The following is a 22,200-nucleotide window of genomic DNA, read 5'->3' on the forward strand; positions in this document are numbered from 1 at the left end:
TCTGGTACATTTGGACTTCTTTGGACTCAAACCCTCCCTAGTCAGTCACCTCCCCAATCTTATAAAGCCTGAAGAAATCCTGTCAAATATAAAAATATAAAATATTAAATATCATAAAATTATAATATTCCAGTGGCCTTACTGACTTTTCCCACTTTGCTGCTATGGAGATTTAAGTACTCAGTGCTTTATGTATGTGACATTCCCTTATAGTTGCCATATTTATAATGAATAGTTCATATACTTTCAGAAGACTGGAGTGTATTATTTCAGAGAAAATCAGAACAACATGCTTCATATGCTTATGCTTAAATTATTAATCAAAATCAGTTTGAATTCCCAAAGAGACATTATCAGATGACTGGAATAGTATAACCAAGAGTTTACTGCATAATAAGGGAGGTTTATCTGTGATTACATTTGGTAGCTACAACTCAGTGCTTTTTCTTGCTAAATTGCCTTGGGTAAACCTGGAGCATTTTTGAAATAATACGTAGAAGGTATTTTGAGAAGAATTTACAGCTTTAATTTAAAATTGAACATTTAAAGTGAGATAACTTTTAAAATGGATAAACAACAATGTCCTACTGTATAGCCCAGGGAACTGTAATCTCCTGGGATAAAGCAAAATGGAAAAGAATATTTTTTAAAAAAAGAATGTCTAGATGTGTATAACTGAGTCACTTTGCTGTACAGCAGAGATTAATACAACATTATAAATCAACTACACTTCAATTAAATTTTTTAATAATAAAGGAATTATTTTTTTGATTTTTAAAAAATCTACAAATACAAATTTAACTAATTATGTAATTAATATACAAATACCTCTCCCCAGAAATTTTGATTATACATATCTCCTATAGAATTTCTTTCTCAGTTCAGAATTTTATTTTTCATACCTTTGTAATGCAATACAGACCAGTTAAAATTCCTTACTCTCTGGAATGTTATACTTTGGGTATTTTTCATGTCTAGTCTTTATAATGTGGTGCAGCAGTAGTCCTCATTGACTGAAATTATGTTTATGTTGTAAAGACACATTATACATGTAGAATATTCAGGTTCACTTCATTTCCCATATTGGAGAATAAACGTTTAGAGAAGCAAAGATTTTATTCCTTTTATGCTGCAACTGCAGTACAAAGCTTCAGTCATCTCATCTTACGGGATGTCAGGCTATAGTTTCCATTTTCTAGAGAAAGAATCCTTTGGGGAGTTGAGCCAGCCCAAGGTAATTCAGATTTTCTCTTACAGCATCGTGTCAGCCGCAGTGATCATGTTGACAGCTTTTGCTCAATAGTAATGGAGTATTTACTTTTTGGTCCTCCATCTCTTCCCAGAAATATGAACAAGAACTTTTCAAACTGGCACTGCCTTGCCTGAGTGCAGTTGCGGGAGCTTTGCCTCCAGACTACATGGAGTCAAATTATGTCAGTATGATGGAAAAACAGTCATCAATGGATTCTGAAGGGAACTTTAACCCACAACCTGTTGATACCTCAAAGTATGGACTCTTTCTATTGCAGCAGATTTTTATTGTAAATGATGTGTGAAGTCTGAAATTGAATAAGGTACTAAAGTGAACTTTCTCTCATCCATGCCCCCTTTGAATTGGTATCCTTTTACTAGGGGTCCCTCTACTTGATGAAATGATAATAGTAATAATAATGGTTATACAAATATCAGAAGTAGATAAGACGTACCTTCTAAGAGATATACTCTTAATATCATCAGGATTCTCTACGTAACCACATGGCAATACCTATAATAATGAGAATCAAGAAAGTATATAAGTTATATTTTTTAGTTGAAATTCTACCCTAAATGTTTATTAATAATTGAAGCCAACTTCTATGCAGAGTCTTTGATTCAGGGTGCTCCCAGCATGCAGTGCAAAGCTCTGTGAGCTACGGGGCATCACTTCATCATCACTACATCTCAGCCAGGCCTAGGGTTAGCAGCTTATGTTCAGCCCCATAAAGCACAGCGTGAGAGTGAAGGGAATATCAAATGAGAATATTTCTGGAAAATTTAGCATGGATTGAGAATGCGGTGTGACAACCTTAACCACAGATAATATATTACTTATCATTATGAAAGCTCTTCCATGTACCTACTTGCATAAATTGCTCTACAGATAGGATGTTTGGGTATGTCAGGTGTTCGGAGTCTCAGCATTTTTGTTGTTGTTACTGTCTTTAAGTAGGACCATGGTTTTCCATTTTCAAGGAGGCTGCTCTTCATGCCACATTATCTTACCCATTCCGTGGTGACTCAGCAAGATCAGTATTAGCAAGGTAGTCACTTGGTAGTTACCATCCACAGCATCTGAATTTGCTTGGGAGTTCAACTTTCAGGTCTCTGGGTGGCCCCTCAGCTGGTTTAGCTTCCATAACCAGATCCAAATTTCAAGCCAGGTGGTATGCCATTAGTTTGATAATGCCTTAAATTTGCATGTTTGGTATTTGATAACAGTCCTGTGAGAAAAGACTCTACCCCCCCAGTATTTGGCTTATGTGATTGATCCTTTGTATCTCTTCTAAAGTAAGTAAACCAAAATATCACATGTTCACATTCCTACTTGGGTAAGTTTGTGGTTTGTTAACATACAATGTAATCTAGGATTTTAAAATAACATTAGAACAATGTTATGGCTTTGATGTTGATTAATTAAATCCAATTAATGAACAAGTGTGAGGCATGTATATTAATTAACCTCAGCTAGCCCCTTTGGGGACCTCTTAACAGACTAGGTTTGCATAGTGATAGCAATAATTTCTACATCTTTGTGATTTTTTTACATATTATTTTTTGAGTATGTGAATGTCATAAAGTTCAATTACTAACTGATAACATTACTAGAAAAGAACAGTAAACCATCTTATTATACTAGGTTTTACTTATAATTCTATTCTCAAGGTTAATTGCATTAGTAAGTTACTTTTTCCATTCATAGATATATTTGATAGTCCCAAGTCTTACATTTACCATCAGACTTGGTCTTCAGTTGCGTGGACTCCATGTCTGTTCGAGGGATTAAATATTTATTTAAGCGTGAAGGAAATCAAGAAGAAATGTTATCAAAATCATAAAGCATGAATTGGTTAATTACTTTTCCCTATAGTTCATATTAGTACCATCTAGAATTTATATATAGACCATTAACATTTAAAATTATTAACATATCACTAGTTGTATGCAATTAACTTAAAATTAATTTTAGTACATTTAAAAATGGAACAGGTCAGATTTCAGCAGTCTTTTATCCATTTATAGTTGTTTCCTAAGAGACTTAAGTCAAAAGGAGGAATAACTTCAAAGACCGTATGTGAGAGAAAAGTATGTCTTTAAGCTTGTTGAATTTAACTATATCTTCATTCAGGTTTAAAGAAAAAATTGGTGTTATCTGTTGTCCTCTTCTTTGAATACATTTTAATTATTTTTATTTATACTATGTATAATTTTTATTATATATAACTTAACATTAAGACATAAAGTGTGACTCATTATAAGATGAGTGGATAGAACCATATCTGCTTGACTTTTCTTATATTGTTCCTACCATATGGAAAAGTAGTACCTTGTTAAACCAATTTTTTAACAGTTATGCATCGAATGGGGTATAAGCAGTCATAAGCTGTGAGTAAATTATTAATATTCCCTGTAAGTGCTGTGAAAATCAAGCCTTTTTTCTTTATTTTTCTCATAGCATTACAATTCCTGAGAAGTTGGAATACTTCATTAACAAATATGCAGAACATTCCCATGACAAGTGGTCAATGGACAAGGTAAAAGTCAGAATATCACATTCTAATTCAGTACTGAACGTACCTAATGAATGATCATGGCTCAGATATTTCTGACCATGACAATTTTCTACTTTCAAGTGAGAGCTTTAGATTAGGAAAGAACATTCAATTATGATTTGCTGACATAATATTTAGTCTAATAAAATACTTAGTTCTACCACTGATGTACATATAATGCACATAAGAATAAGAATATTTGTGTTCATAAAAAGCACAGTGTTAGGGCCTCCCTGGTGGCGCAAGTGGTTGAGAGTCCGCCTGCCGATGCAGGGGATACGGGTTCGTGCCCCGGTCTGGGAGGATCCCATATGCCGCGGAGCGGCTGGGCCCGTGAGCCGTGGCCGCTGAGCCTGCGCGTCCGGAGCCTGCGCGTCCGGAGCCTGTGCTCTGCAACGGGGGAGGCCGCAGCAGTGAGAGGCCCGCATACCGCAAAAAAAAAAAAAAAAAAAAAAGCACAGTGTTAAAACTTCAAAAGAATCTATTAATTAAATCAAATATAGTTTCTAAACATACATTTTTGTGAGAGTAAAAAGTAGTAATAATATGCAAAATATTATATGTAGCATGGATAAACAACAAGTTCTTATTGTATAGCACAGTGAACTATATTCAATATCCTGTGATAAACCATAATGGAAAAGAATCTGAAAAAGTATATATATATATATATATATATATGTATATATATGTATAACTGAATCACTGAATCACTGCATAACTGAATCACTCTGCTGTACAGAAGAAATTAACACAACTATACTTCAAAAAAAATTTTTTTTAAACTATCATTAGGGTCTTCAGTAAGAAATAGTGGCTCTAGGTCCAGACATCTTTTAAGGGAACTTTAGCTTTATGTATAATTTTATATTAGATAAAATCTTGAAAATTATTAATCAGAATTTAGTGATTATTTATACCTTCTACTCTTCTGTTGTATTTCTTATCTCTAAGTAGATCTGCAGTTCACTTATGAGGCAAGATGGCATGTTTTATTTGCATTGTCAAGAAAAGATAACTTGAATGAGATAACTAAAGCAGTCGCAGTCCGTGATATAAGTCCTACATATATATTATGAGATTTTTCTGGAGGAAAAATGTGGTCACATTTAAGTTAAGCCTAGTTAAACTTAGAGAAGATGGTTAAAATAGGGTTGTCAGAGAAATTAAGTTGAGATGAAGCAGGATTCTAAAATAAGCATGTACTGACTTGGCGAAGTGAAAATCAAAGAGCGAAGGTTCCAAGGGTTGCTTATGTTATGTGGCAACTCAGTATCACCCTATTAAACTTTTTTTATTTTTTAAAAATTTATTTATTTTTGGCTGCATTGGGTCTTTGTTGCTGCACGCGGGCTTCTCATTGCAGTGGCTTCTCTTGTTGCGGAGCACAGGTTCTAGACGCGCAGGCTTCAGTAGTTGTGGCGCATGGGCTTTGTTGCTCTGTGGCATGTGGGATCTTCCCGGACCAGGGCTCGAACCCGTGTCCCCTGCATTGGCAGGTGGGTTCTTTACCACTGTGCCACCAGGGAAGCCCCACCCTATTAAACTTGATATTAAGTTTTAGTCTTTGCCTCGGCCAACCAGTCCCTCCTTCCAAGAAACCCCCTTTTTGTTTTGTTAAGCGTATGGCTCTTTCTTTGTTCAGTAACTTAATCGATTTACTAGGTAAGTCAGTAAGAGTGAAGTGTCTGTCCTCTATAAAGACTGAGCCGGTGGGGTGGTGATGGAGAGGAGATTTACAGGAAGGCAGTCCTGAGCTATTTCAGCCTAGTTACTAGTTACCCGGATCCCATAGACATACGTGAAATGATATAGGGAAACAGTGAAATGCACCAAATTATATGGGCAAAATCACATGGAACAAATGTGTTGAGAGGTCATTGGACAAAGGAGTGGGCAAAACAAGTAGCATTATTCAGGGAGGCTTCCAAATAAGCCAGCTGCTCCAGTTTTCCTGTTTAAAATGAGTGTTTCACACTTATTGATCACACAGGTTGGGGTCCCAAGATGGGCCAAAATGAATATCATAGGGGTCGTGCAGCCTTCAGCCTCCTCCTAGAGGAGGGCTATTGACATAATCACAGACCTGTCTAAGGAAGACTGGATGCTTTTAATCTCTGGATAAAAAGATTTGTTTCAAGTGGTTACTCAAAATAATATTGACTACGATGAAAATCTTTATATTGAATTATGCTGGATAAAGTTCAAACCTTAATCCTTATCTTGGTTCATTTTAGATTTATTTTATCAAGTACACACTTAAACACATGCACGCCTACACTCTAAAATTAAAGCATGTAAAACAATTTTGATTTTTTTTTTAGTTGGCAAATGGATGGATTTATGGAGAAATATATTCAGACTCATCTAAAGTTCAACCATTAATGAAGCCATATAAACTATTATCTGAAAAGGTGACGTGTTTATTTTTTAAGTTTATATGGTTTTAATTTGGGGAGGGAAGTTTTTTTTTCTTCTTATTAACACGTCTATTTTATATATACTATTTTTACCTTTTCTCAAAGGTCCCATTTTTTATCTATTGTTTTTTTCTCTGTAGTACCATTTTCTGTCAGTATTTAATTGGTTATTCTCTTCTCTACTTAATATTTTTCTGTTTCTTTTTTATTTTTATTCCTCTCCTATATTTTTAAGAACTTTAGAAAACATTCTTTTCATTCTTAAGAGTTTTTTGATAAGGGATAATGAAGTAATATATTGTAATATGCTTATTATTTATGTTTTCATATATTTTACTTCTTTGAGGGGAAAGCAGTATCTTGAAAAATAAAGTGAAAAGGATTTTCTAGCTTGGTGCTTACAGAGGAAGTTACTTCTCTGCTTCAAGAGAAGCAGAGAAACGGCTTCAAGCACATGTCATATAATCTAGCACTTCTTCCTAATTGTGTTTCTCCTTTCTAGTTTCTGTCTGAAGTATCAGAATCTGGGAAACTAAAGGAAATTAACCTCATGCTATATAATAAGATAGGATCCCTCTTAGCAGCATTAGTCAAACGAGGTCTCAGCTCACACTCTGCTCTTCAGAATTTTTACTTTCCTTTTTTATTTTTAAATAAACAATGCTAATCAAAAAAATTTTAGGTGAAGACAGAGTATTTCAGAAAAAAGCATTAAAATATTTTAAATTTTTGTTTAGGTTCATAATACCCCACCCTTTTCTGATTTTTTTCTAGGAAAAAGAAATTTATCGCTGGCCAATCAAAGAATCTTTAAAAACTATGCTGGCCTGGGGGTGGAGAATTGAAAGGACACGGGAGGGAGACAGCATGGCCCTTTATAGCCGGACTCGTCGTATTTCCCAGACAAGCCAGGTAAGAACCACAGTAATGAATCCACTGTTTATGTTATTTTAAAATAATTTGAATATTTCATTTAATTATTGTGTTTCCCAAAACAACTAACTTGAAAATTCTAAAGACTAACATAAAGTTTAGAAGCGGGAAAACTCTGTTCCTTTTAAGTGAGTTTAGGTCTTGGTTAAAGTACTGGAGTTTATATATCAGGTTGTACTTCTGACAGTATATAAAGGAGTACTCGATGATAAAGTCATAAAGTTATGCTAATGAAGGATGTAAAATACGTTCCTTTATCCACAAAAAGGTTGTCTACAGAGCTTTTGTCTCCTTACCAGTAAGAACTGAAGGTTGGTTCTTAGGTGCTAGAGGGGTGGTCAGATAGTAGTGATCCAGATCTAAAACCCCCATGGATGCTCCATACAAGTGGGCTTGAGCACCTGTCCACTTGCGAAGGGAAGATATGAACCAGACAGGCAGCGCAGGAATCGAAGAACACACCGCTAGTGGATCAGGTCAAGGAAGTTCAGTCAACTTAACAAGGCGTGGCTGTGGGGCTTCTGTGTTCAAGATGGCAGAATAAGGACAGCCTTGACCTTGAGAACCTAGGGTTCAAGGTGGGGACCAAATACCACCTGGCCCTTTCATTTCTCCTGGGAGCTAAACCTGTCGTCGTCCCTTTCCAGACTGCTTGGGCCACTGCCTTTGGTTTAACCAAACTGTTGTGTTTATTATTGCCATTTATATAGATGACATTTTTGAAAAAAAGAAAATGAAGGTACTCAAAGTGTGTGCTTCACATGCTTCATATTTGAAATATAGTACTGTTAAATAGATTAAGTTCTGATTTGGGCGTATTTTACATCATATTCTCTTAAGTATCCTGGAGATAGAAGCTGTAAAAGCATATTTTACCTTGTTATCATGTATACACACAGTTCTAACTAAATCACATTTTGTTTTAATCTGTTTGAACAAATATTGAGCACAAACTGAGGACTAGGTGATAGGAATACAAAGATAATAAGATCCAATTCTACTCCTAGAGACTCACAATTTGGTGTTAGAGACAGTCTAGTTAAACCTACCACAACAATAAGATTTAGGCTATGTACAAAATGCTCAGAGTGCAGAGAATGGAATGATGTTTTGTTTTTTTTTCCTGTAAGTTGTATAGGAAATAAGGAAATTATTACATAATGGAAGTGACTTTAAGCTCTGCCAGGAGAAATAAAATAGATTCTCCCACTGCCCTTCATAGGAAAAATTATGTGCTCTAATCTAAAATCGTATATGTTGAATGAGAACATGCCCTTTGAAACAATAACGGTGCCGATTCTGTGGGCCAGCAATAAAGGGTAGAAATGGTAGGAGGCAGACAAAAAAAAAAGACCTGTCTATTAGCCAGAAAACCTGGGCCTCTATAACGTGCTGGAGCACAGCCCAGAGAGGGCAAGGGAAGGGCTGCAACAGAAAGGAGGGGTACTCCGTTCTCTTGTTGCTGTCTTTGCCATACCTTTTCCTGCCACTGCTCTCAGAGCAAGTAGGGCAGACTGCTGAGTATGCCTCTGCCTGTCTTATCTCTCGAATTTTTCAAAAATACCAGAAAAGGGAGAGAAGCAAAGGTTCATACCACAGTTTTAGCCACGCTCACCTGAAGACTAAAATAACTTATAGATTTCATACTTTTGTGAGCATCTCTGAAAAAAAAAAAAAAAACAGTAACCAATGATGAAACATAACAAACTCCAAAATGGTACTGGATCATGTCAGATACAAAATGTTACGCGAAATTTAAGAAACTGATTCTAAAACATCGGAAGTGATTACAGACTCTGTGAATTATAATGCACAAGCTATAACCAATCCATCTTCAGAAAAGGATTACCTTGTTTTAACCCTGGGAAAATCATAATTATGTTTTTCTGAATTTCAATAAACTTTTCCCAAGATGGCTAAAAAAAAAAAAATTGTGTATGTTGTATATATTTCTGCTCTTCCTTACACCCTGCTTAGCTTCTAGTGCAGTTTTCAGTTCCCATTAAACCCTCAATAGATACTATTAATTGATACCCTATAATCATCTCTTAAGTCTTAATGATTTTCAGAGTGACATGTGTGACATATGACATATATTGTTAAATCTCCTACGTCATTTCAAAATATTAGGAGGTGCTTATGCCAGATGTACGGATTAAGAGGGACAGCTCTGGAGGTAGACCACTGGGGCTTCAATCCTGGGACCACCACTTTCTAGAAATAAACTGCTGGGCACGTTACTCAATCTGTTTCCCTCAGTAAATGGTAACTCTTATTATGACCATTATTATTTATATATTTTTAATGCCAGAGAGTATTTCTTCGAAGGTACGTAAAAGAGGTTATTTGAGTTTGTAGTACTTTGACCTTTCAGTAGTTTAAAATAAAAGGACAGAATATTTCTATATTTCTATCAGTATCAGAAACAGAGAGCAACAAATGCCACAAATATATTTATAATCCTTGCCATTATTTTCACACAAACATTCTTGAAGCATAATCCAACATTATTTGAAATGTTAAAATAGCTCGTCATTTCTTAATTACTAACCTAACAGTATTATCATCTTTTTCAGTTATCATCTTGCCAAACTTCTTAATGTCTTTTCTTCTCTCCATTACTGATTTTCCCATGTGACTCTAAAGATGTTTTCTATTATGTAATAGATACACTCTTGAATAAATTAAGGAACACTTTTGGTGGCATCACTTTATACTAAGGACTGCAGTTGGGTGAATTGAGATCACCTGTTGACATGATTCTGGAGCTGATATTCTTAGCTTCCTTCCACTGGGGCTCAGCACTCCATCTGTGAGGCAGAAGCGGCCTGTGTTTAACTCAGCAAGATCTGGCACAGCCTGTCTGGGTTGAAATCCTGGTCTCACCGTGGAGTAGATAGCTTTTTTGTGAGCTCAGGCAAACTGCTTAACCTCTCTATGCTGCGGTTTTCTCCTTTTCAAAGTGAAACAGAAGAGAGCATCTAATTTAAAAGATTATTGTGAGAATTACATGTTGTGATGCTTATAAATCACTTAAAGGAGTGACGGGCATATATTTCAATGTTAGACCTAATTATGATCATTATTATTTTTACGTGGATCAGTAACACTGTTAATGTCTTTTGTTTACCATGAACACTACAGGAATCACGATTTCAGGAAATTTGCCACTCCATTAGGGTTTTGTAATGTGCACATTAAGGTAATATATGGACAATGACAAAGCCAATAACTTGACAGGATATAGAATAGAGTGTATACTTATATGTAGAATCTAATATATGACACAAATAAACTTATCTACGAAACAGAAACAGATGCACAGGCATAGAGAACAAACTTGTTGCCATCGGGGAGGGATGGATTGGGAGTTCGGGATTAGCAGATGCAAACTGTTACATATAGGATGGATCAATGACAAGGTCCTACTGTATAGCACAGGGAACCATATTCAATATCCTGTGATAAACCATAATGGAAAAGAGTATGAAAAAGAATATATATATGTGTATATTACTGAATCACTTTGCTGTACAGCAGAAATTAACACAACATTGTAAATCAACTGTACTTCAATAAAATAAAAAAAAGAATAGAGTGTATAGATGCTGATATAATTATCAGTGAGGAGATGCTGAGTAGAGCAGCTAAATTGGTGGATTTTGACTTCTTGGTCGTCACTCAAGTCAGCAGAAAAGGAGGACATTTCTGACAATTTCAGTCACATTCCACAGGTTCACAGTAATTACTTATTTACCTCCCAATTTTAATTTCTTATATCTGGTTTTTATTACACATGTAGGGTATAAATTATTTAAACAAATTTAAAAAATAAGCTTATAACCTGAGAAGGAGAGGAAGATGGGAATGAAATTTGGAAGGTGTTACCTATCTTGAACTAAAATAGAGACTAGGATAGAGGAATGATTCATTCATTCTTTTAAGAGTTATTTACTGAGCACCTGCTATGTTCCATGTACTATCCTGAGCTTTTCAAATAGGTCCATGAACAAAATAGACAAAAACCTCTGCTCTCATAGAGCTTACATGTTAATGGGGAAAGTAAATAATAGATATAAGTAAATTACATACTACATCAAAATGTGATAAATATTATGGAAAGAGAAAATGTAGCATGGAAAGGCAGATTCCGAGTGCAGAGCAGGGGAGTTGGTTAGCCTTTTGGGACGAGTTGCAGTATGATATAGGGTTATCAGAGCAGATTTCATGGAGAAGATAAATTGAATAGAAGGGAGGGAGTTGGACCTACTTGGGGGAAGGATGTTGCAAGTTGTGCACGTGCTCTGAGATGAGAGTGTGGCCTGGCGTGTGTGAGGGAAAATGAGGAATCCAGTGAGATTGGAGCTCATGAGTAACAAGGAGATGGGAAGAGAGGTCTTAGGGGCCAAATCAGGCAGAACATTGGTGGCCGTCTTAAGAAAGTTGAGAAGTGCTTTGGAGTCAGACAGAATTACTTTAAAAACTTGATTCTGCTGTTTACAATTTACATGATATAATGGCTTAAAATTATGTAATTCTTTTGATCCTCTTCTCATTTTAAAATGACAAAAAGCAGTATCTCCTTTTCAGAATTGCTCTAAAGAAATGAGATAATCTATGTGCCTTGCACATAACCATTCACATGGTGGTTGTTATTTGTTGTTATTATTATTGCTAAGAAGACTAGAGTTAATTAAATACAGAGATGGTATGTATCCCAGGTAACTTGAAATTATAGAAGACCTGGCCAGTCTTGTGATTACTGTGAATGTAAAGGAGAGAAACAGGTTATGAAAAACATGAAAAGACTCTATCTCTGAATAAACAAATATCTACTTGCATTCTTTAAACCAGCCTCAATAACTTACTCTAAAGCTAAAAGGATATAAATTTCAGTTATATAAGGAACATGGTCTAAGAGGATATTAAATACTGAGAATTTTATTTTAGGAACAAATAAAGTTATCGATATCAACTCTATTTGATTCATTTATTCAACAAAATTTGCAGAGTCTAATGCTTTTTTAAAAATTAGTTTTAAGACGCATGTTTGCCATATTTCAATATCTGTGAGATTGGGAATCATTTTATAGTCCTGAAATTGATGAAAGATGGCTTGTGCCAGGCTCTGGGAATACTGTGATGAGTAAGGCTCAGCCTAGGCCTGCAGATTTTTACTGTTCAGTGGAAAGGCTTATAAGTCAGGGAATAACAAAATAAATACTTTGGAAATGTAATTCTCACAACAGAGTGGAGAAGGAATCAGAGAAGGGGGAGATTGAAGGCAGAAAGACAAACTCCTTAGGAGGATATTGAATGCATTGCATGAAACAAAACAAAAACATTAAATATATGAATTAGAGCAAAGACAGTGGACATGGAGGAAAGCGGATGTATCCCAGAGGTGTTTTGTAGTAGAAGAGACAGAATTTTGTGACTGATCCATAATAGCAAATGAGGAGGGCTAATCAGAGGGGGTTGCCATGGGTCTGTACTGGCCTACCAGCTGGGTAGCGTATGTGAGATGAGGTTAGTGCTGGGGGGTGGGTGGCAAGGAGAGAATATGTTTTTGATTTTAGATGTCGTGTTAGGCAGAATTCTGGCTCCAAAGATGATCCCCAATCACTGTTGTCTGTAGAAAGGTTGATTTCCTGGGGCTTTGCCAATGTGATTATGTTTGCCCATGTGATCAAGGTTAATGATCTTGAGATGGGCAAGATTCTACTGAATTAATGGTGGGTCCAGCGTAATCACAAGGATCCTTAAAAGTGGATACCCTTTCCTGGCTTTGGACAAAGGAGACGTGACTACAGAAGGAAGGTCAGAGAGATGTAGTATAGCTGACTTGAAGATGGAGGAATGGGCCATGAGTCAAAAATGTGGGTAGCCTTTAGAAGCTGGGAAAGACAGGGAAAAGATGCTTTGATAAAACCTCTAGAAAGGAACACAGCCCTGTGGACACCTTGAATTTAGCTAATTGAGACCTGTTTCAGATTTCTCATAACTTTGTGATGTTTTAAGCCACTACATTTCTGGCAGTCGCTTATTATAGAAGCAGTAGAAAATGAATACACTTATAGAATCCCAAATGGAGATGGTAATGAATAGTTGAAAATGTAAGTCTAGAGCAGAGAAGCAATGCTAGGCTGGATCAACTCATTTTTGGTTTTAATAAAACATGGTTGATAAATGAAATATTTAAAGTAGATGTGGATAGGGACACCTAAAGAAAGCATTTAGAATAAAGAAAGAAACAACTGAAGAGGGAACCCAGAAAGCCACAAATATTTCGAGGTCATTTATGGAAGAGGAGCCAGAGAAGGAGGCAAAGAGATCAGAGAGGGAAGTGGAGAGCCAGGTGGGTGGTTTCGTGAAACGAGGGGGCTGGTTGAGTGGTGGTTAGTCATGTCCAGTGTAGAAGGACCAGTATGATGGTAGCTGCAAAGAAGACTTTGAATTTGGCAACTTGGAAACTGATTACATTAGAGAGGGCAGGGGTAGTAGAGTGCTGGGGAAAGAAATATACTGTGATATGTTGAAGAAAAGAGGTGACAGTGAGAGAGAAGTGGGCCTGGAGTCAGACAGCCTGAGTTGGAATCCTGCCTGCTCAGAATTTTAGCTCTGTGACCTTGGGCGAGTCACTTAAGTTCTCTAAGTCTCAATTTCCTTTCATGGGTATTTAAGGGAGAAAAAACTGTGATTTTTATTCTGCATTCTCTTATGGATGGTACCCAGCAGTGGCTCAGTACTGACACAGAAGCCAAGATTCACTTAAAACTGAACGGTGAGTTGAGTGTAGCCCGTGAGAACATGATTAATGGTAGCACATAATAGCCTCCCTTTGGTTCACAGGCACAGATCTGAGCTGTATTGTACCTTTTATTTAGCTTTTTGTTTATCCATGTCTGACGAGAATATACACAGTTATGAAATATATCAAATATAATTTCAGATTTATAAGCATGAACCAGAATTCGTTTCTGTGGCATACTTTTCCATAATATGCCGTTGGGTGGAATGAGGTAAGAGCTCCTGACAGTAAGTGAAACCCTCTTGCAGTTGATTGGAAGATAGGTTTCATTCTTGTCTTTTTAAATGAAGTATAGCTGATTTATGTTGTGTTAATTTCTGCGGTACAGCAAACTGATTCAGTTATACATATATATACATTCTTTTTATATGCTTTTCCATTATGGTTTAGCACAGGATACAGTTCCCTGTGCTATACAGTAGGACCTTGTTGTTTATCCATTCTGTATATGATAGTTTGCATCTGCTAATCCCAAACTCCCACTCCATCCAACCCCCTCCCGCTTGGTAACCACAAGTCTGTTCTCTGTGTCTGTGAGTGTGTTTCTGTTTCGTAGATAGGTTCATTTGTGTCATATTTTAGATTCCACGTGTGAGTGATATCATACGGTATTTGTCTTTCTCTTTCTGAATTACTTAATATGATCATCTCTAAGTCCATCCATGTTGCTGCAAATGGCATTCATTATTTTTCATGGCTGAGTAGTGTTCCATTGTGTATATGTACCACATTTTTTTTTTTTTTTTTTTTTTTTTTTTTTTTGCGGTACGCAGGCCTCTCACTGTTGTGGCTTCTCCCATTGCGGAGCAACAGGCTCCAGACGCGCAGGCTCAGCGGCCATGGCTCACGGGCCTAGCCGCTCCACGGCATGTGAGATCTTCCCGGACTGGGGCACAAACCCGTGTCCCCTGCATCGGCAGGCAGACTCTCAACCGCTCTGCCACCAGGGAAGCCCCCACATCTTCTTTATCCATTCATCTGTCGATGGACACTTAGGTTGTTTCCATGTCTTGGCTATTGTGAATAGTGCTGCAGTGAACATAAGGGTGCATGTGTCTCTTTGAATCATAGTTTTGTTTGGTTATATATCCAGGAATGGGATTGCTGGATCATATGGCAACTCTATTTTCAGTTTTTTGAGGAATCTCCATCCTGTTTTCCATAGGGGATGCACCAATTTACATTCCCACCAACAGTGTCAGAGGGTTGGTTCCCTTTTCTCCAGACTTTCTCCAGTATTTGTTATTTGTAGACTTTTTAATGATGGCCCTTCTGACCAGTGAGAGGTGGTACCTCATTGTAGTTGTTTTTTTTTTTTTTTTTTTTTCTGTATGCGGGCCTCTCACTGTTGTGGCCTCTCCCGTTGCGGAGCACAGGCTCTGGACGCGCAGGCTCAGCGGCCATGGCTCACGGGCCCAGCCGCTCCGCGGCACGTGGGATCTTCCCAGACCGGGGCACGAACCCGTGTCCCCTGCATCGGCAGGCGGATTCTCAACAACTGCGCCACCAGGGAAGCCCCTCATTGTAGTTTTGATTTGCATTCCTCTAATAATTAGCAATGTTGAGCATCTTTTCATGTGCCAGTTGGCCATCTGTATGTCTTCTTTGGAGAAATGTCTGTTTATGTCTTCTGCCCATTATTTGATTGGGGTGTTTGTTGTTGTTTTGTTTTGATACTGAGCCATATGAGCCGTTTTTATATTTTGGAAATTAATCCCTTGTCAGTCGCATCATTTGCAAATATTTTCTCCCATTCTGTAGGGTTTTTTTTTTGTTTTTCAGATTTCATCCTTAAAATGTCAAAATTTAAATATTAAGGAAACCCTCTGGTGATTGAGGGTGTCGTTACAAATCACTGAGTACTATATGATGCACTTTTAAAATTAAAAAGTTGGCTTTATTTTATCTGTTTTGCCCATAAAGACATTTATAAATACTGACCTCTTTGATTAACTACCGTTTGTGTGAGGAAAAGAAAATTTCATTGCAGCCAATTAGAATTTGTAAGAAACTCAAGAATTCAATTATCCTTTGATTCCGGTAATATTTCAGAATCTTGGACTCACTACATAATTTGTTGAATCCTGATCATTAACTTTACAGATTAGCAATCCCTAAGATATTGGGATGTATTATTCAATCATAAATGCTTGTCAGACACCCAAATATAATTTAATCTGCTAGATATGTTTGCAAAATCAATTTGTGTAGCTACTTGCCAGTTTTATCTGAGGAAACGTTACACTTGGAATTTTGTTTGCCTTATATTTTCAAAGTGTCTCTTAAATCTCTCTCTACTGTGTTTTTTAATGAGATGCTATTTTTTTTTTTTTGCAAATTATCTAGGTTTCTGTAGATGCCGCCCATGGTTATAGCCCCCGAGCCATTGACATGAGCAATGTTACACTATCCAGAGATCTGCATGTAAGTACTTTTAAAAATATTCTGCAAATTTCATTTTTAAAAAGCATACTGTAACACTTCCTGCATGTATTTTACAGCATGAATTATTTGAATGTAGTGATCATATAGAAGGTCCATGGAGTTTATAGATTATGTACCCTAAGCTTTTAATGCTGTAAAAGTTGATAGAACTTTTTCTAGGATAATATATTTTCTTTAAAGATCATATCTATGTAAAAGTCCTAATATAATTAAATAGCTGTATGTGAGAAGAGACTAAATCAGTAGTTTATAATGCTCTGCTCAAGGATCACTTTAATTACTCATGAAAGAATATATATATTATAAGTTGTTTATCCAGGGAAACTGATGGCATTTTGCTTTCTCCACCATAGTTCTGTCTGTCTCCTTTGTCACTAAGGAACCTACTTTGAATTGCCTGATTTGAGTGAAAAGATAAAGTTTGTTTCCATGGAACATAAGTTAACAGGTCAATATAATGATCAGACAATGACATTGGCATTGTTAGTATTATTCCAAGAGATATAAGTATATAAAGATAAAAAAATCTATGGATTGTTAAATTGTTTGGCTTGCCCTTTGTCATTGCTCTAGTACAAATGTATTAACATGACATAGTAAACTTGAAAATCAAAAATGAAAGGAATCTTGGAGGTAATCTTGTCAAAACCCAAAGGCCACAGAGGCCAAGTCTCATCCAAGACCTCAGACTGACCTAGGTTGGGACAGACATGGATCTAGACTGCTTGTCTGATGCTCTCTGCATTCAGTGTTCATTCAGTAAGGTTTACATCATCTTTTAAAACTTTAGAAATTAAAATAAGAACTTGTAAATAAACATATTTTTAAAGTCCATAGCTAGTTTGAAGTTTCATTATTAAATTAACAAAACATGTATCTTTAAACATTATAAAGAACAATGACCATTCCCATCACATCACCTCTGCTGGTTTGTAAATTCACAGATCATTAGAATCCTCTGAAATTCAGATTCTAAATAACAAAGCTGTGCTTAATTATCTTTTTACATGTGTTTTAGCACTAAGACACTACAATTTATTAATTTAAAGTGTGTTTTGATATTACATATTGGAAGACAAAGTTATCTTTTTTCTACTATCCTTTTAGAGTATAACTTAGTTGCTAAATATTTTGTTCTTTTAAGGCTATGGCAGAAATGATGGCTGAAAACTACCATAATATTTGGGCAAAGAAAAAGAAACTGGAACTGGAGTCCAAAGGTAGTATTTTCTAAAAATCCTTATAAAAAAAACAGAGTTTGAGTACATGAACGTATGATAAGGATAAAATAGTCTTTTCAGCATAAGAGCTCATTACAACTTTATTTTATTAGAATGGTTCAAATATGGCTGTAATAGTTTCAAGGTGGAAATGCTATTTCCTGATTTCCTGATTGCTAGTGTATATTTCCTCATGTCTCAGAATTTTGGTGGCTCTCTCTTGCCCATTTTAGCATGTAGATAACTATATTTCTCATCCTAATACCCGAGGTGTTCTATTAGTTACGTAGACCTCCCTCACTGACTTCTATCCCCAACTTAAATATTTCTCTTATTTCATTCTATCTCCCATCTTCAGCCTCTTTGTTTTGTTCAGTCCAGTTATGTAATTGTCTCTTACATTCTTTTTTTCTAACATCTTTATTGGAGTATAGTTGCTTTACATTGTTGTGTTAGTTTCTGCTGTATAACAAAGTGAATCAGCTATATGTATACATACATCCCCATATTCCCTCCCTCTTGCGTCTCTCTCCCACCCTCTTTATCCCACCCCTCTAGGTGGTCGCAAAGCACTGGGCTGATCTCCCTGTGCCATGCAGCTGCTTCCCACTAGCTATCTACTTTACATTTGGTAGTGTATATATGTCAGTGCGACTCTCTCACTTTGTCCCAGCTTACAGTTTCCCCTCCCCATGTCCTCAAGTCCATTCTCTACGTCTGTGTCTTTATTCCTGTCCTTCCCCTAGATTCTTCAGAACCATTTTTTTTAGATTCCATATATATGTGTTAGCATATGGCATTTGTTTTTCTCTTTCTGTCTTTTCATCTTGTTTATGGTTTCCTTTGCTGTGCAAAAGCTTTTAAGTTTCATTAGGTCCCATTTGTTTATTTTTGCTTTTATTTCCATTTTTGTAGGAGGTGGGTCAAAAAGGATCTTGCTGTGATTTATGTCATAGAGTGTTCTGCTCTGTTTTCCTCTAAGACTTTTATACTGCCTGGCCCTACATTTAGGTCTTTAATCCATTTTGAGTTTATTTTTGTGTATGGTATTAGGGAATGTTCTAATTTCATTCTTTTACATGTAGTTGTCCAGTTTTCCCAGCACCATTTATTGAAGAGGTGTCTTTTCTCCATTGTATGCTCTTGCCTCCATTATCAAAGATAAGGTGACCATGTGTGTGTGGGTTTATCTCTGGGTTTTCTATCGTGTTCCATTGATCTATATTTCTGTTTTTGTGCCAGTACCATACTGTCTTGATGACTGTAGCTTTGTAATATAGTCTGAAATCAGGGAGCCTGATTTCTCCAGCTCCATTTTTCTTTCACAAGATTGCTTTGGCTGTTCAGGGTCTTTTGTGTTTCCATACAAACTGTGAAATTTTTTGTTCTAGTTGTGTGGAAGATGCCATTGGTAGTTTGATAGGGATTGCATTGAATCTGTAGATTGCTTTGGGTAGAATAGTCATTTTCACATTGTTGATTCTTCCAATCCAGGAACATAGTATATCTCTCCATCTGTTTGTATCGTCTTTAATTGCTTTCATCAGTGTCTTATAGTTTTCTGCGTACAGGTCTTTTGTCTCTTAAGGTAGGATTATTCCTAGGTATTTTATTGTTTTTGTTGCAGTGGTAAATGGCAGTGTTTCCTTAATTTCTCTTTCAAATTTTTCATCACTAGCATATAGAAATGCAAGAGATTTCTGTGCATTAATTTTGATTCCTGCTACTCTGCATATTAATTGATTAGCTCTAGTAGTTTTCTGGTAGCATCTTTAGAATTCTCTATGTATAGTATCATGTCATCTGCAAACAGTGACAGTTTTACTTCTTCTTTTCTGATTTGGACTCCTTTTATTTCTTTTTCTACCCTGATTGCTGTGGCTAAAACTTCCAAAACTGTGTTGAATGAGAGTGGTGAGAGTGCGCAACCTTGTCTTGTTCTGATCTTAGAGGAAATGGTTTCAGTTTTTCACCATTGAGAATGATGTTGGCTGTGGGTCTGTCATATATGGCATTTATTATGTGGAGGTAGGTTCCCTCTATGCCTACTTCCTGGAGAGTTTTTATCATAAATGGGTGTTGAATTTTGTCAAAAGCTTTTTGTGCATCTATTGAGATTATTATATGGTTTTTTTATCCTTAAGTTTGTTAATATGGTGTATCACATTGATTGATTTGCATATAGTGAAGAATCCTTCCATTCCTGGGATAAACCCCACTTGATGATGGTGTATGATTCTTTTAATGTGTTGTTGGATTCTCTTTGCTAGTATTTTGTTGAGGATTTTTACATCTGTGTTCATCAGAGACATTGGCCTGTAGTTTTCTTATTTTGTGACATCTTTGTCTGGTTTTGGTATCAGGGTGATGGTGGCCTCGTAGAATGAATTTGGGAGTATTTCTCCCTCTGCTATATTTTGGAAGAGTTTGAGAAGGATAGGTGTTAGCTCTTCTCTAAATGTTTGATAGAATTCGCCTGTGAAGCCATCTTGCCCTGGGTTTTTGTTTTTTTGAAGATTTTTAATCACAGTTTCAATTTCAGTGCTTGTGATTGGTCTGTTTATATTTTCTATTTCTTCCTGGTTCAGTCTCAGAAGGTTGTGCTTTCCTAAGAATTTGTCCATTTCTTCCAGGTTGTCCATTTTACTGGCATAGAGTTGCTTGTAGTAGTCTCTTAGGATGCTTTGTATTTCTGTGGTCTCTGTTGTAACTTCTCCTTTTTCATTTCTAATTCTCTTGATTTGAGTCTTCTCTCTTTTTTTCTTCTTGGGTCTGACTAATGGTTTATCAGTTTTGTTTATCTTCTCATAGAACCAGCTTTCAGTTTTATTGATCTTTGCTGTTGTTTCCTTCATTTCTTTTTCATTTATTTCTGATCTGATCTTTATGACTTCTTTCCTTCTGCTAACTTTGGGGTTTTTTTGTTTTTCTTTCTCTAACTGCTTTAGGGGTAAGGTTAGGTTGTTTATTAGAGACTTTTCTTGTATCTTGAGGTAGGATTGTATTGCTATAAACTTCGCTCTTAGAACTGCTTTTGCTGCATCCCATAGGTTTTGGGTTATCTTGTTTATTGTCATTTGTTTCTAGGTATTTTTTGATTTCCTCTTTGACTTCTTCAGTGATCTCTTGATTTTTTAGTAGTGTATTATTTAGCTTCCATGTTTTTGTATTTTTACAGTTTTTTTTCCTGTAACTGATATCTAGTCTCAGAGCATTGTGGTTGGAAAAGATACTTGATATGATTTCAATTTTCTTAAATTTACCAAGGCTTGATTTGTGACCCAAGATTTGATATATCCCATAGAAAGTTGCATGAGCCCTTGAAAAGAAAGTGTATTCTATTGTTTTTGGCTGGAATGTCCTATATATATCAGTTAAGTCCACCTTGTTTAATGTATCATTTAAAGCTTGTGTTTCCTTATTTATTTTCATTTTGGATGATCTGTCCATTGGTGAAAGTGGGGTGTTAAAGTCCCCGTCTATGATTGTGTTACTGTCGATTTCCCTTTGTATGGCTGTTAGCATTTGCCTTATGTATTGAGGTGCTCCCATGTTGGGTGCATAAATATTTACAATTGTTATATCTTTTTCTTGGATTGATCCCTTGATCATTATGTAGTGTCCTTCTTTGTCTCTTGTATTAGTCTTTATTTTAAAGTCTATTTTGTCTGATATGAGAACTGCTACTCCAGCTTTATTGTGATTTCCATTTGCATGGAGTATCTTTTTCCATTCCCTCCCTTTCAGCCTGTATGTGTCCCTAGGTCTGAAATGGGTCTCTTTTAGACAGCATATGTACAGGTCTTTTTTTTGTATCCATTCAGCCAGTCTTTGTCTTTTGGTTGGGACATTTAATCCATTTACATTTAAGGTAATTATTGATATGTATGTTCGTATTACCATATTCTTAATTGTTTGTGGTTTGTTATTGTAGGTCTTTTCCTTCTCTTGTGTTTCCTATCTAGAGAAGTTCCTTTAGCATTTGTTGTAAAGCTGGTTTGGTGGTGCTGAATTCTCTTAACTTTTGCTTATCTGTAAAGGTTTTAATTTCTCTGTCAAGTCTGAATGAGATCCTTGCTGGGTAGAGTAATCTTGTCTGTAGGTTTTTCCCTTTCTTCAATTTAAATATGTCCTCCCACTCCCTTCTGACTTGCAGGGTTTCTGCTGAAAGATCAGCTGTTAACCTTATGGGGATTCCCTTGAATGTTATTTGTTGCTTTTCCCTTGCTGCTTTTATTATGTTTTCTTTGTATTTAATTTTTGATAGTTTGATTAATATGTGTCTCAGCATGTTTCTCTTTGGGTTTATCCTGTATGGCACTCTCTGTGCTTCCTGGACTTTATTGACTATTTCCTTTCCCATGTTAGGGAAGTTTTTGACTCTAATCTCTTCAAATATTTTCTCAGACCGTTTCTTTTTCTCTTCTTCTTCTGGGACCCCTATAAATCATATGTTGGTGTGTTTAATATTGTCCCAGAAGTCTCTGAGACTGTCCTCAATTCTTTTCATTCTTTTTCTTTATTCTGCTCCCTGGCAGTTATTTCTGCCATTTTATCTTCCA

The 22,200-nt window shown here is 36.2% G+C and overlaps 1 protein-coding gene across 1 annotated transcript in view; it reads left to right on the plus strand.

Moving 5' to 3' along the window:
• The window catches only part of RYR2 (ryanodine receptor 2), a 727,841-nt gene that overhangs the window by 539,904 nt on the left and 165,737 nt on the right, over nucleotides 1-22,200 (plus strand). Inside the window, exons 53-58 of the mRNA XM_060096737.1 lie at nucleotides 1,344-1,507; nucleotides 3,713-3,791; nucleotides 6,134-6,223; nucleotides 7,004-7,141; nucleotides 16,320-16,397; nucleotides 17,563-17,638. Coding sequence (XP_059952720.1) covers nucleotides 1,344-1,507; nucleotides 3,713-3,791; nucleotides 6,134-6,223; nucleotides 7,004-7,141; nucleotides 16,320-16,397; nucleotides 17,563-17,638 — 625 coding nt within the window. The remainder of the gene's footprint in view (nucleotides 1-1,343; nucleotides 1,508-3,712; nucleotides 3,792-6,133; nucleotides 6,224-7,003; nucleotides 7,142-16,319; nucleotides 16,398-17,562; nucleotides 17,639-22,200) is intronic.

Source organism: Mesoplodon densirostris, chromosome 1 (genome assembly GCF_025265405.1).
Source record: "Mesoplodon densirostris isolate mMesDen1 chromosome 1, mMesDen1 primary haplotype, whole genome shotgun sequence".
Taxonomy (NCBI): domain Eukaryota; kingdom Metazoa; phylum Chordata; class Mammalia; order Artiodactyla; family Ziphiidae; genus Mesoplodon; species Mesoplodon densirostris.